Here is a 13,877-nt window from a genome sequence, read left to right on the forward strand (position 1 = left end):
AAAAAAAAAAAAAAAAAAAAAAAGGCAGGCAAAATCTGGTCTGCAGATTTGTTATTAATAGTGACGTAAGAAAACCCAAAGTGGTTTTCAAATCCCACACAAGTTTGCAGGGTTTATAGTTAAAGAGCTTGTCAAGTGAGCATATTTATTACAGAAATCAATTATACAAACTTGAAATTAAATCATGCCAGCTTTGCAGTCACTTTTTAGACTAGAACTTAATTTTCAGAATGGCCTTAATCTTAGTCTGATGTATTGCCATGCATATCAAATATACTATACTACACTACTATAAGAAACACATACATTACACACATGGTATTAGAATCTTGCTTCAATGAACTTAGTTCATAAAATTAACTGTACAGAATTTTGGGGGGAGGGTTTGGCTGAGTAATAGATCTAAAATAACCTTGAGTTTCTGTTCTCAGACACCAACTCAGTGCTTCAGTTCCTAGATTAACTTCAGATATTTAAAAAAAAAAAAAAAAAAAAGGAAGTCATTTTGTTCCAGTGTCACTGAAAAGCACTGTGCTCTGTGAAACCTGCTTAAGTTCAGTATAATTTTTAAGTCACTTTGGCAGATGCACTCTGTTGCTTCTATATATTAAGCATAGCAATAATTAAATTGATTTTTTGGCACTGACTGTTACAAGTGTAAGTCTTCCAAATAAATGTTTTTAACTGTACTAACTTTAAATTAAAATTTATTTTTTTCCATATGAACTTAATTGTTAATGTGTCTAATTTAAAACAGACACTGAACAGGTGTCATGCAGCTATTCACATTCTATAGACTCCTAACATTCCTACCAGATTCCAGGTGACAAAAGGTAACAGTTGAGATTTTCAAAGCCAGTAAGAGGATTATTTATTTGTATTGTTGGAGCACTCAAAGGCTCAATCAAAGACTGGGATCTCATTGTACAAACATAAGGCCATCCCCACTCTGAAGAGCTCACAGTCCAAGGAAACTAAGTTATAGGGAAGATGTCAATTCCCTAGACTGTTTTGAAGATCTCCTGGGCTGGAGGGGGAAAAAAGAGAATAGGAAGAAGGGTGTAAACAGCCAGAATTAGTTAGCCTCAAAAGGCTTCTCCACAGCTGTGCAAGACCTGTTCAGACAATACCTTGACTTACACATCTTGCGAAGGATGGTGCAGTGGTTGAGGCACTACACTGGGACTTGGGAGACCTTGGTTCAAGTTCCTTGCTCTGCCACAGACTTCCCATGTGACCTTGGGCGAGTCACTTAGGCCACGTCTACACTACAAACTTTGGTCGACGCAAGTTACATTGGCATACAGGTGCCAAAGTCTCTATATCGCTCATGCATGTGCATATTTGGCTGCTTATGTCGATGCAGCAGGTACTCACCAAGAGCACTTAGGCTGATGTAAAGCACTATGGGTAGGTATCCCAGTATGTCATGTGCTGCCATCTGGCATGATGCCTTTTGGGAACATTTCATAATGTGTTGCGAGATAGAAATGACTAGCGCTGGGAGGTCAGACCTCAACATGCAACTTTCTCTATCCCATACCATCCATATCCCATAATTTTCACACTTTATATTAGGGCTGTCAAGCAATTAAAAACAACTTAATCGTGATTAATCGCACTGTTAATAATAGAATACCATTTATTTAAATATTTTTGGATGTTTTCTACATTTTCAAATATATTGATTTCAATTACAACACAGAATACAAAGTGTACAGTGCTCACTTTATATTTATTTTTGATTGCAAGTATTTGCATTGTAAAAAAAGAAATAGTATTTTTCAATTCATCTAATACAAGTACTGTAGTGCAATCTCTATCATGAAAGTTGAACTTACAAATGTAGAATTATGTACAAAAAACTGCATTTAAAAATAAAATGTAAAATTTTAGAGCCTGCAAGTCCACACAGTCCTACTTCTTGTTAAGACAATCGCTCAGACAAACAAGTGTCTACATTTGCAGGAGATAATACTGTCCGGTTCTTGTTTACAATGTCACCTGAAAGTGAGAACAGGCATTCTCATGGCACTGTTGTAGCCGGAACTGCAAGATATTTATGTGCCAGATGCACTAAACATTCATATGTCCCTTCATGCAGACTGTGAATGGCTAGCCAACTACAAAAGCAGTTTCTCCTCCCTTGGTGTTCACACCTCAACTGCTAGAAAAGGGCCTCATCCTCCCTGATTGAACTAACCTTGTTATCTCTAGACTGATTCTTGCCTGCATATTTATACCTGCCTCTGGAAATTTCCACCACATGCGTCTGACGAAGTGGGTATTCACCCACGAAAGCTTATGCTCCAATACGTCTGTTAGTCTATAAGGTGCCACAGGACTCTGTCACTATTTCTTTTGTTTATCATTTTTACAGTGCAAATATCTGTAATCAAAAATATACACTTGGATTTCAATTACAACAGAGAATACAATACATATGAAAATGTAGAAAAACATCCAAACTGTTTAATAAATTTCAACTGGTATTCTGTTGTTTAACAGTGCAATTAAATGCAATTAATTTTTTTTTAGTTAACTGCAATTAATAGGCAGCCCTACTTTATATTTAAAATTGCCAGTCTTCGGTCTCTCCCATTACTGACAGAAGCATGGAGCCTGCAGAGCTCTGCACTATTCTCATTAATATTACAAATAAAGGAGGCACAATTCTCCTGTATTTGCAGACCCACAGGACATCATGATTTCTCGGAGGATAGTTTGCTGAACCACACAGCAAAAACAAAAACAAACAAACAAAATCAAACAAATCAAGGTTATTGGTGGCATTCATGCAGCAAGTGCAGATGGTGAGGCACCAGTTCTAGGCATGAGACACAAGCAGTGACTGGTGGGATTGCATCATAACATAGCCTTGGAATGATGAGCGGTAGCTGTAGAATTTTCAAATGTGAGAGGCCACATTCCTGGATCTGTGTGCCAAGCTTGCTCCAGTCCTCCAGGGCAGAGACACCAGAATGAGAGCAGCCTTGACTGTGGAGAAGCAAGTGGCAATCCCACTCTAACAACTGGCAATGCCACAGAGTACATGAACGGAAAAGGCTATTTTTCTATGATTATGCAAGCACTGGTGGATCACTGGGGGCACTTCCCTAACCAACCCATATTGATATCAGTGAAAGCCCACTACACACCTGTAAGAACACATACAGCTCACTGTTAAAGAGGCATGTCTGCAGCTCAGCACAGATCTCTCGCACTCCCTTCCCTTGTGGCATGTTGCTGCAGTTCCTTCTCTTTCATGCAGCACTGCAGCCGATCCCTGCTGTACCCCTTTGCCTGCATCCCCCAGGCAATCTGCCTGTAGAAGTCTACATTTCTACAGTTGGTCCATAGCTGCGCTTGCATAGCCTCTTTCCCCCCCACAGACCCAGGAGATCCAACACCTCCTGTCTACTCCAGGCAGAAGCGCATCTAAGGCCTGGTCTACACTAACCCCCCAAGTCGAAGTAAGGTACGCAACTTCAGCTACGTGAATAACGTAGCTGAAGTAGACATACCTTAGTTCGAACTTACCGCGGTTCAGACGCGGTCCACACGCGGCAGGCAGGCTCCCCGTCGACTCCGCGGTACTCCTCTCGCCGAGCTGGAGTACCGCAGTCGACGGCGAGCACTTCCTGGTTCGACTTATCGCGTCCAGACCAGACGCGATAAGTTGAACCCAGAACTTCGATCCCCAGCCGCCGAACTAGCGGCTGGGTGTAGACCAGCCCTAAGGTATGGGGCCAGCATGATTGGTTGGCCAACTGCCCACAACAAAGGGGCATAATCATGAAAGACATTTCAAAAATACATGCTGGGAGTCGGGGAATGGCGGGGGGCACGGGGGAAGGCTTCCAGTCTCCATGACCCCTGGCAGTGGAGTTCACAATTGTTGCACTGTGGGACAGCTGCTGAACAACTGTCAGGGTTGACACAGGTCATACAGTGTTTACCTTCATGCTGCACTGACCTCAGTAGGTTGACCAGGGCTCCATGCTATTCAAGGAGGTGGTTGCGACAACACAGTAAAACAAGGTGCTTACATCAGCAAGACACAAATTTGCATGGAACCACATGCACAAATAGGTTGACGCAAGACAACTTACATCAAGCTAACTTTGTAGTGTAGACCAGGCTCCTCCGTGCCTCAGTTCTGTATCTATACATTGGGGCTAATAGCTCTGTACCTCACAAGGGTTTGAGGATAAAAGACTGTGGGGCATTCCAACACTACAGTAATGGGGCCAGATAAATAACTAAGACTAGACTCTACATTACAAGTTGCACGGGTCTAAATAAAGATGCATTTTATTTTTAACTAAAGAGGTGTTTTTAAGATTTAATTAAACCAGTAAAAGCCCCCGTGCGGACACTCAGATTTAAACTTGACCTACACAGATTCCTTACCGACTCACAAGGAATGGATATAAAGCAGGTTTAAATTTGTTAAAAAAAGAGTGCCCACAGGGGCTTGCACTGATCTATTCAAAAGAACGCTTTTAGTCAAACCCATCCCCACTTGCAATATAGCCATAGACATACTCCTAAGTTTTAGGGAAAAGATTAAAATATAAAATGCATTATTCTCAGAAACAATTTTCAATAGTGTGGTAGCAAGTCTAAAACAGGCCATGAGAACTAGAGACTAAGACTTCACCTAGAAACAGGACAGCATTAGTTTTATCATATCACTCTGTTCTGACTCTTTGGGACATAACAATTGGTGCTTTTGAGGAGAAAATTGTGACCTCTCACAGAAGAGATGGACTCAAGAAATAAAAGTTCTGTCATGCCTGCTGTTGCTACTCATTAAGTGCCACAAAGGGTCCTGTGGGGACAGTGAGTGTACAAACTGGGTTTAGTGAGTTTGTGGTGCTCAAGGCTTGCTACAAAGCTTTCCATTTCATTTCTTTATAACATTCCCTCTACCAGGAGAGGAAAAAAAGACTGCATAGAGGCAGTGTATATTACTTGCTACTAAGAAGTACATTCACAAGACTTAGCCAAACGAAGTTTGTCTTCCTACATTATCATCCGAAGCAGATTCATCACCAAGAAAAGCAATCTTGAAGTTTGTGCAAATGAGTTTCCCGTAGGCTCCACGATTTGACCCATCTTCTTGTACACACTTTAATACTGTGTTTGCCTCACAGAGCAGCAATTCACCTGATTGAAATAAACAGTCTTAACTTGCAGTGTAATCAGACATTCTAGATATTAATACACAAAGTCATCTTTCAACCTCCAACTCAGCATTAACTTTGAGTCCAAACTTCCTATGCATTGGTTGGCTGAGTTTAGGATGTCACAGAAGTGCCAGAAAAATCAGAGAAATGGCTCATGGGACTGATGTCTTCTCACCTGGGCATTCTATCTTTAGGTTACTGGTTCAAGTTTAAACCAAAAACCTGGTCAATAGCCTTTGAAATGAACTGCTGATCTTAATTTATAATGGACAAATGTCCATATTACAATTTGTACCTTTGTGGACAGTTACATCTAAGCAATATATTGAGTTTAGATGTAAAGGTGTGTCCAATCTAAGTGGCTGCTCCAGGTTCAAATTGGAGGCATATTGCTGGAGAAGCTTAAAGTAATGCTGCCTCCCTGTGCTGTAGACAGGGATTGCACTGAGTGTCTTGGAAGATTAAAGCCAACTCCTTTCATGAAATCAAGTCTCAATTATAATTTTTCTCACTATCAAGTTTTTGTAACCTACAGCATTCTAATGCTTTGCATCAATTTCTACCTACAACCTTAATTATCTTAATGAGGTTTTGACTGGGAATCATGACATGCATTTGATAGGTTACCAACAGTATACAGATTCTGCAGGTACAGAGGACATTCCAAGGGCTTAAGACCACATTTGTAAGTGTCATTATGGACCTGTGATGGCCTGAATTAAGCTCTATACCCCACATGCAAAGACTGACCTCCAAGCTTAATGCTAACTCCACTAGTTTTTGTTGACTTTTTATAGCACACAGGAAAGATTTAAAAGTGGACTAAAGAGTTTTAAACAGTTGGGCTTGTGTCCTTGCTAGCATCTTTATGAAGAATGCAAAGGCTTGAATTTTTATTTTATTACTGCTACATTCTCCCATTTTTGTTGGAGAACATTTGGAATATCTCAGGGATGTTTATTGTGATTCCTAACTTCTTAATCAAAGGGAAAAGGGATTATCTTTACGAAAAGCTTTTTATCTACCCTGTTTCCCCGAAAATAAGACAGTGTCTTATATTAATTTTTGCTCCCAAAGATGCGCTAGGTCTTATTTTCAGGGGAGGTCTTATTTTTCCTGGAGCTTCGGGGCCTAATATTCCGGGGTGGCCTTATTATCCGGGAGGTCTTATTTTCGGGGGATGCCTTATATTACAGCGAGAGGCAAAACTGCAAGTAGGTCTTATTTTCGGGGGATGTCTTACTTTCGGGGAAACACGGTAAAAGGTTAGTTACTGAAGTTGAATAAAAAAAGTTGTAAAAAAAGTGTAAGAGTAATTTTGAACTGTAACTAAAAATATTTTCAATAGCTCAACTTGCACTCTTTTCTTGAGGTCATTGCACTAGTTCTCTAATCAGGCTTTCAGCCAAGACAAGACCTAAATTTCTAATATATAGAGATTTTCCTAAATTCCTTCTAAGTCTTCTTTATAAAATAAAGAAACGTAAAACATGGGCACAATTTTTCCCCATGCAGGACACCTATAAACACAGCACTCAAGGTCCAACAGAAATACCAACTTTGCATTTTAGACCATGCAGATGCAAACAGAGCATTCAGCCTGTATGGTTACTTACCTCACATCCACTATTTTACTACTCAAGATACAGATGTCTCTTGAGCGTTTACTGCACCAAACAAATGAGAATATTTTTTATATAGCCACAGCTTCATGAGAAGACATAATTTTGAATTCTAAATTCAAAATACAATGTAACAGCAGTTACCTGGTAATAGGTGAAGATTTAATTCCTTGTCTATGGGTTCCTTTATGTGTATTTCCTAAAACAAAAGAAGAGTCATTGTTCCTTTGTAAAGAACTGTAATACATTAGTACCATTTACAGAATGATTTTCTTAAATGTAAACACTAGATTACCTCAGGGATCTGCAAAGCACTGCTCTGTTCAAGAGGCAAGAAAAAAAAAAGTTTTATAAACTTTTCAGTTTGCAAGAGAGAAGAGATAGGGATATTTAAAAGGACACCATCCACTTGAAATAAATGTCAGAACAGAGCTAGAAGCTGGGGCCCCAACACCTCATGCAATATTTGTAGTTTTACAATAGTCTCTGCAATATTAGTAATTTTGCCAATTTTAAAAAGGTGTTACTCTTCTGGTTTGTGAAAGATCTGAATAAGAGCGCTGTCAAACACACAGTAAAACTGAAGAGATTTTCCTTCTAATATTTCAATTATTAATAACTTTAGGTAAAAAATATTCTAGGTAGAAGTGTGACTTTTTTTCCTTTTTAAACAGACAGAGTTTGGCAGTAGTTCTTAAAGGTTATTTGTCCACCAGCAACTTAGATAAAAAGCACTGTCACTATTAAAGAGATCTCGGAGAAAGTGACTCCAGAAGCTCAGACAGAAATCCTTTACACACACTGAACATGGCATATTTCAATTAAGAGTCATACACACAGCACAACCCAGACGAGGGTCCCAGAGAAGGTCTTAATATTAATTACACTAGCCTTAGTGCTACTCAGCATGATTAGTGTAACTTTACTGTAGCCTCCCTAGATCAAAGAACATAATCCTTCCTGCTGAGGCAGTTCAGAATGCCCCCTCATCCCCCTGGAGTCACAATGAACAGCTTCACCTAACATGCATTAGGAGCCCTTGTGGAGAACTACTGGTTAACTGGAAAACCAAAGGAAACACAGCTGTTGCAAACTAAGGTTAGTTTGTGCACAGTATTCTAACAAGAGATTGTGAAAACCAAGAAAGCCAGTTGGGAAATTTATTAAAGGTCAAAATATGAGGGAACAATAAACAGTATGCCTGAGTCTTGTAAAGCTAAAGGAAGAGAAATACCTCCTGGCACAAACACAAAATTAAAAACTTATATACATGCATATAAATACAGATACTGGTTATCCAGACCCAAAAGAACCTACATGCAAAATGGTGAAGTTATTGATAAGCATCTAACAAGGCAAAGGGTATGTTCACACAGCCAAGAAAAACCGCCAGCTGACTGTGGCTTGCAGGGCTCTGGCTGAGGGGCTGTGTAGATTTTCGAGTTTGGGGGTGGAGCCCGAGCTCTGGAACCCTCCCACGCTGCAGGATCCCAGAGTCGGCTGCCATGACCAGCCGCAGGTTTTTCTTTGCTGTGTAGACATACCCAAACAAAATACCAGGAATCCTTTGCAGGTCAGCAGCAAAAAGTATTGAGTGCTGGGATAGAAGACAGAAAAGGTAGCCATCCTTGTAAAAAAGCAAGGTAAGGCAATCACGGGAAAAAATTCAAGCCAGAAGAGGACAGCTAACAGAAGAAGGGGAAAAATAACAGCTACTTTTGTGTTGTATTGTATAATCATGAATGGAAGCTTGAAACATTTAAATGAAACTGAAGAGTTCAGACATACAGAAGTGCTTTTAAACCAACAAAGTTTGTCTACAGGCAGCAACTCCAGTACTTCACTAAACCAGACCACATTGCATCAAACCTCCACACGCACATGCACAGACATAAGGAAAACCGAGAACTATTTTTCCCCCACTGATGAAGCTCCACCAATTGGAGAGACTATTGCTATCACTGATGAAGAACTACAGTTCCCATTTTTCAGAACACAGACACAGCCGCACATGTACGCACAGCCAACTCTGCAATTCCTGTGTGCTTAGTTCATGTGCACACACCAGCCAGCTTCCTCTTCTGATGGACAAACATGAGCTTATTTTTAAAAGAGATGTTTTCCTATTAAACTTGGCTTCAGCAGCCTAACATACATAACAGTTAAGACTATTTAGAACAACTCTCTCTGTTTCAAAATTGTATGGCTATGAATGTTAATTTATTCTGTGACGATTACTTACGGCTCACTAGCAGACAGTTGGCAAAATTAGGACCAAAAAAATTATTCACTTAAATCAATGACAACAGCAGTGGATTTTTGAAAGTTTACATCAATCAGTTAACACAAAGTGAAACACTTACAAGAGACTGCCCTTAAAAGGGATCAGCTAGAATCTTTTAAATGTATAGCTGCAGTCCTGTGAAGAGAAGCAGGCAAAACAAGATGGCCTTTTTAGTTAAAGGTGATCTACAAAGAAAAAAAATGTCCTTTTTGATCTTTTATAAGGCAACCTGAAAGGTTTTCCCAAAAGAATGTTTTCTGCATTAGAAATTCAAGTTGCATCTGCTTGAGAAACCTGGTATGAAATGGTAACACACCTGAGTGTGACAACTATTGTTAACAAGTAGTTTAACAGTCTGATACCTTGATAATTTCAGCTATAAACAGATATAAATTTGAGAAATTAATTGTTTGCTAAAGATTTAATCTTCTCACCCCCTCAATTAAGGAATGAGTTCAAAATACACATCTCAGACATCCAGGACGATATCCTGGAAAAATAAGGAAGGATCAGACTTTACATTAAATTACTTTGTAAGAAAACACAACAAGAAAAGACACTTTCAAACAAGTCAGGCCTTCTTTCTACATCAGGTAGAAAGAGGGCACAAGCTCATTTTTAAGAAACATCTCTGAAGGTCAACTTAAGCAGTTATGTTGTATCCTCAAGTGGTCACAAGGGTCTTTAATGTTAGTATGCAGGAATTTTACATTAAGGTAAACTGCATCCCAAGAAGTGACTATTGGTCTCCTTTTCTTTAGCCTTATTCCCTGGCCCAGAACACCTCGAGCCGGACCTCTACATTAGACTTTTTTACTGAAAAAGTTGGGAGAGGAATAGAGGCACATTTTTCAGAGTGCAGGTTATCTTCTTCTGAAAAGCCTGGACAGCATGTGACAATTAAAAATAGATTTATAGTTTTGAATATTAAAATGTTTTAATCTAGTACCTTGTGTATGAATCTACTGCTGCCTTCCCATTTATTTTGGAGCAGATTAGGTACCCTTTTCTCCTTGCCTGATGGCCCTAGGGAAAAAAATATATACTCCAACTGTTCCTAGACAAATGGCAACCTCCAACGAGTCATCTTAACCCTTTAAGATCATATTTATCAGCTAGAAGTTATCTCGTTTCAGTCATAGTTCATAGGAACTGACTGAGAAACTATGAAATTTTCTGTGGGGGCTCTATGGATTTGCTGTTTCATCTCAGGTTCTGGATAGTTCTCAGTACAGAAAGATTGCTTGCAGTCTTCTGAACCAAAGCAACCCAAAACTCCTTGAATGAAGAATAGCTACTACAGCTGTTATACCTGCAAAAAAATCTCTGGCATTCCATACCAAGCAACCAAAAATCAGCCTGTGCTGCAGGATGATATCAAATGCAGACATCTTCCCCTTCATTCCAGCTTTGATACAGTTCTCTGTGCAACAGCTTCGGAAGCCTGAACCTCCAGGAACATCAGCTAGACTGGGAATAGCATTAGGGCATGTCTACACTAGAAACTTTTTGCAGTGTTTGTGTATCTGTTATCTGCAATAACTGATGTGAGCAGTGCACACACACTGCACTGTTAAGATGATTAAGGTAATTTTTCCTTGTATCGATGCAGCCAGACAGTACAGCAATGTTTCAAAATGTAAGTGCTAGGTATTCTGGTGGGACATCCTGTGGTTTATTGCTCCATCACTGTTATGCATTCTGGGATTTTTTTGACTGCAGTGACTAGAATTCAGATGAGCCTGTACACTCTCCAGGGGGAAACGAAGTCCAGGACATACTCCTGATGATTGAGCAGTCATAACAGGTATGTGAATCCCCATGAGCTGGAACCACAAAGGACAGCACATGGCTGCACACCAGCTTTTAAATGGGAAAGTGACATCCATTCAGGATAACCCCGGAGGACTAGCGGGTATATAAGTAAACAAAACAATAATCCAGGTAATGGGCAAAGCAGTGTATGATAGAAGTGGAAGGACTTGGCAGATATGCAACAGTTGTTCAGGATGAAGATGTATCCACACCTACTTCGTGGCGGGTACTCTCATCCTGGAAGTGGGTTTTTTAAGTGGGTTCAATAACATACTTTAAAATGCCAGATGACTCGCACTAGAAGATTCTGTATGTGGACACAAGTTAACCTGCAATAAATGTCAAATGTAGACAAGCCCTTAGTCTTGTATCCTATGTATGAGTGCAGTTTCCTCACCTAGAGTACTATGATGCAGAAAAGCATTTATATTTTCACAAAAAATGATAACTGTTTTGAAGATAAAGCCCATGAAGATCAGATTACCTTATCCTAACACTGTAGACGTTTGCACTACCTAGTCGGTTGATTAGCTAGAGTTCAGTCAATAAAGTATATCCAATCAAGTGCTGTCCATGAGGACCAATTCCTGTGAGCTCCACTAAGGAAGGGATATTATTCATAATGTACAGTTTGTGGAAAATTAACTAGTTCTACAAATTGCAAATTAGATAGTCTTTATTACATAACTGTTCAGAAGTAAAATCTGAGATCTTTTTGCGAAGCCTAGATAAACTTAGCTTTCCAGCGACACTTATCTTAGCCAAAGTCAGCAAGTGGTGGCAGCCAAGCTATACATAGAATCATAGGACTGGAAGGAACTTCAGGAGGTCATCTAGACCAGTCCCCTGCAATCATAGCACTAAGTATTATCTAGACCATCCCTGACAGGTGTTTGTCTAATTTGCTCTTAGAAGTCTCCAATGATGGAGATTCCTAGGCAATTTATTCCAGTGCTTAAGTATCCTGACAGTTAGGAATCAAGATATCCACCAATATCCTAAATCCTTTTAATCGGGTTTCAGATAGTTTTTGACACACAGCACAAACTACTACTGACCTGCTTACAGGACATAACTGGGATAGATGTTACAGCATTACCATAACTGAAATCATTTCTCTCCAAAAGGAACATAAGAACGGCCATACTGGGTTAGACCAAAGGTCCATCCAGCTCAGTATCCTGTCTACCGACAGTGGCCAATGCCAGGTGCCCCAGAGGGAGTGAACCTAACAGGTAATGATCAAGGAGCATTAATGTAGTGCTGGGCAACTACTCCTCTTCCCCAAAAGACCTCACCTGCACAATCCCATCAATATCACTGTTTGGAGATGTAGTGAGATGTCAACAATATGACAAACATTTAGCTGCATTATTTTCCACAGGTATAACTATCATCATCACAGGGATGTCACAATGTCTTCCATGAATCATCATCTGGATAAAAGGGCTAACACTAAATCCATGCATAACTGAAGAGATGTTTGTAGGAAGAGGGAAACATTCTGAAGAACTAGTCAAGACACGGACTTCACTCTCAAAGGTGTCTTCCTCCACTAAAAGCAGTATGCAGCCTTGGAGTCTTAGTAACAGGCCTCAATAACCAGGTAGCATCAGTGGCAAAGAGTAACTTCTTTCATCTCCAACTTTATAGGAAGCATAATTTCCTCCTGGCCAGAGCAATCCATACAGAAGCATTGCAAAGGCTCTAGCTTGTGCAGAGTGCATCTGCCTGCCTCTTCAATAGGTCAGACCACCATGAGTATTTCACTTGTGTTCCATTCCACTCAGTAGTTCTTAGCCCATGGCTTCTCCTTCAAAGATGTCAATGGGGTCAGAAACAAGCTATCACAGCTGTTTTGACAATTCATGATAGTTATCTCAAATAAGCACAATGAAGCTTACAAAGGACAAAGTACATGAGTAGAGCCCCGCGGGGATACAAAATTTGTATCTGCATCTGATCCGCAAAAATGGTCTGCTGATAGACTGATTTACGGATGTGGCTTTCTGAGAGGTGGTAGCTAGGTTGACGGAAAATTCTTCAGTTGACCTAGCTGCAGCTATACTGGGGGTTGGATTGATCTAACTACGGTGCTAAGGGCACAAAACTTTTTCATAGCTCTAAGCAATGTAGCAAAGTCGATCTAATTTTTAAGCATAGACTACAAACTGTAATTTAAGAATTAAGAAAGTTTTAAGTCCTCAGGGTTGAAAGTTACATCAGTTTGCATTTGGAAAATTAACATCAATTTAGTTTGAAACAGCTGAGACCTGTCCCTACTCATCTCAATGTGGGTGTTAACTATTAAACCCAATGAATGACTTTAAGGGACAGTCTCAAACAAGGTGCACAACCGTGTATCTAGTTTGCATTCAACCAGTACAACAGTGTGAGTAAACGGAGTAACTGCATGGGTGGAGATGGGGGGGGGCATTGCCCCCCCACCCCCACTGGATATGTTGCAGAAGCGACGCATTGGGAGGGGGATGTCCAGATTTCTCCCTTAGCCCTGCTTCCTCCCTGCAGAGGAATGTAGGACAGGGCTAGTAGTGACACCAGGAGCTCTGTACCCTGCTGGGCAGTTTCCCCAACATGGTCTGCGTAAGGGGAGGGCAGGAGAGCTGCTCCTGTTGATTCACTGCACAACCCACGTGGGGAAACTGACTGGCAGGCACAGAGTACCTTCAGTTTCTGCTCTCCCCCACCCAGCCCCTTAGGGAGGCACAGAGCAACATTCGGGGGGTTGGGAAGCAGTGACGCCAGCCAGGTGTTTTCTGTGTGAGGGGAGGGCAGGAGAGCGGAGACCAAGGAGAGACCAGCAGCTGAGCTGCTTCCCAAGCATCTGTGCAGTGTACAACCCAGGTGAGTTACTCCTGGGGGAATTGGAATTCAACCTGGCTCAGCTGCTAAGGGGGTGGGGGAAATGGGACTGCCTCTTCCCCTAGAGCAGCTCGGGCCAAC

The 13,877-nt window shown here is 40.6% G+C and overlaps 1 protein-coding gene across 2 annotated transcripts in view; it reads right to left on the reverse strand.

The window, feature by feature from the left end:
• Positions 1–13,877, reverse strand: part of MTMR12 (myotubularin related protein 12) — a 61,269-nt gene that overhangs the window by 36,447 nt on the left and 10,945 nt on the right. Inside the window, exons 2-3 of one of the 2 annotated variants that reach the window (XM_026649038.2) lie at positions 6,959–7,013; positions 5,033–5,172 (exon numbers count right to left, since the gene is read on the reverse strand). In XM_026649038.2, the coding sequence (XP_026504823.1) occupies positions 5,033–5,172; positions 6,959–7,013 (195 nt within the window). Of the gene's footprint in view, positions 1–813; positions 899–5,032; positions 5,173–6,958; positions 7,014–13,877 lie in introns of those variants that run through there. The other variant, XM_026649039.1, reaches the window with a different exon arrangement.

This window comes from Terrapene carolina, unplaced genomic scaffold, assembly GCF_002925995.2.
Source record: "Terrapene carolina triunguis isolate 2854851 unplaced genomic scaffold, T_m_triunguis-2.0 Scaffold69, whole genome shotgun sequence".
NCBI classification, from domain to species: Eukaryota; Metazoa; Chordata; order Testudines; family Emydidae; genus Terrapene; species Terrapene triunguis.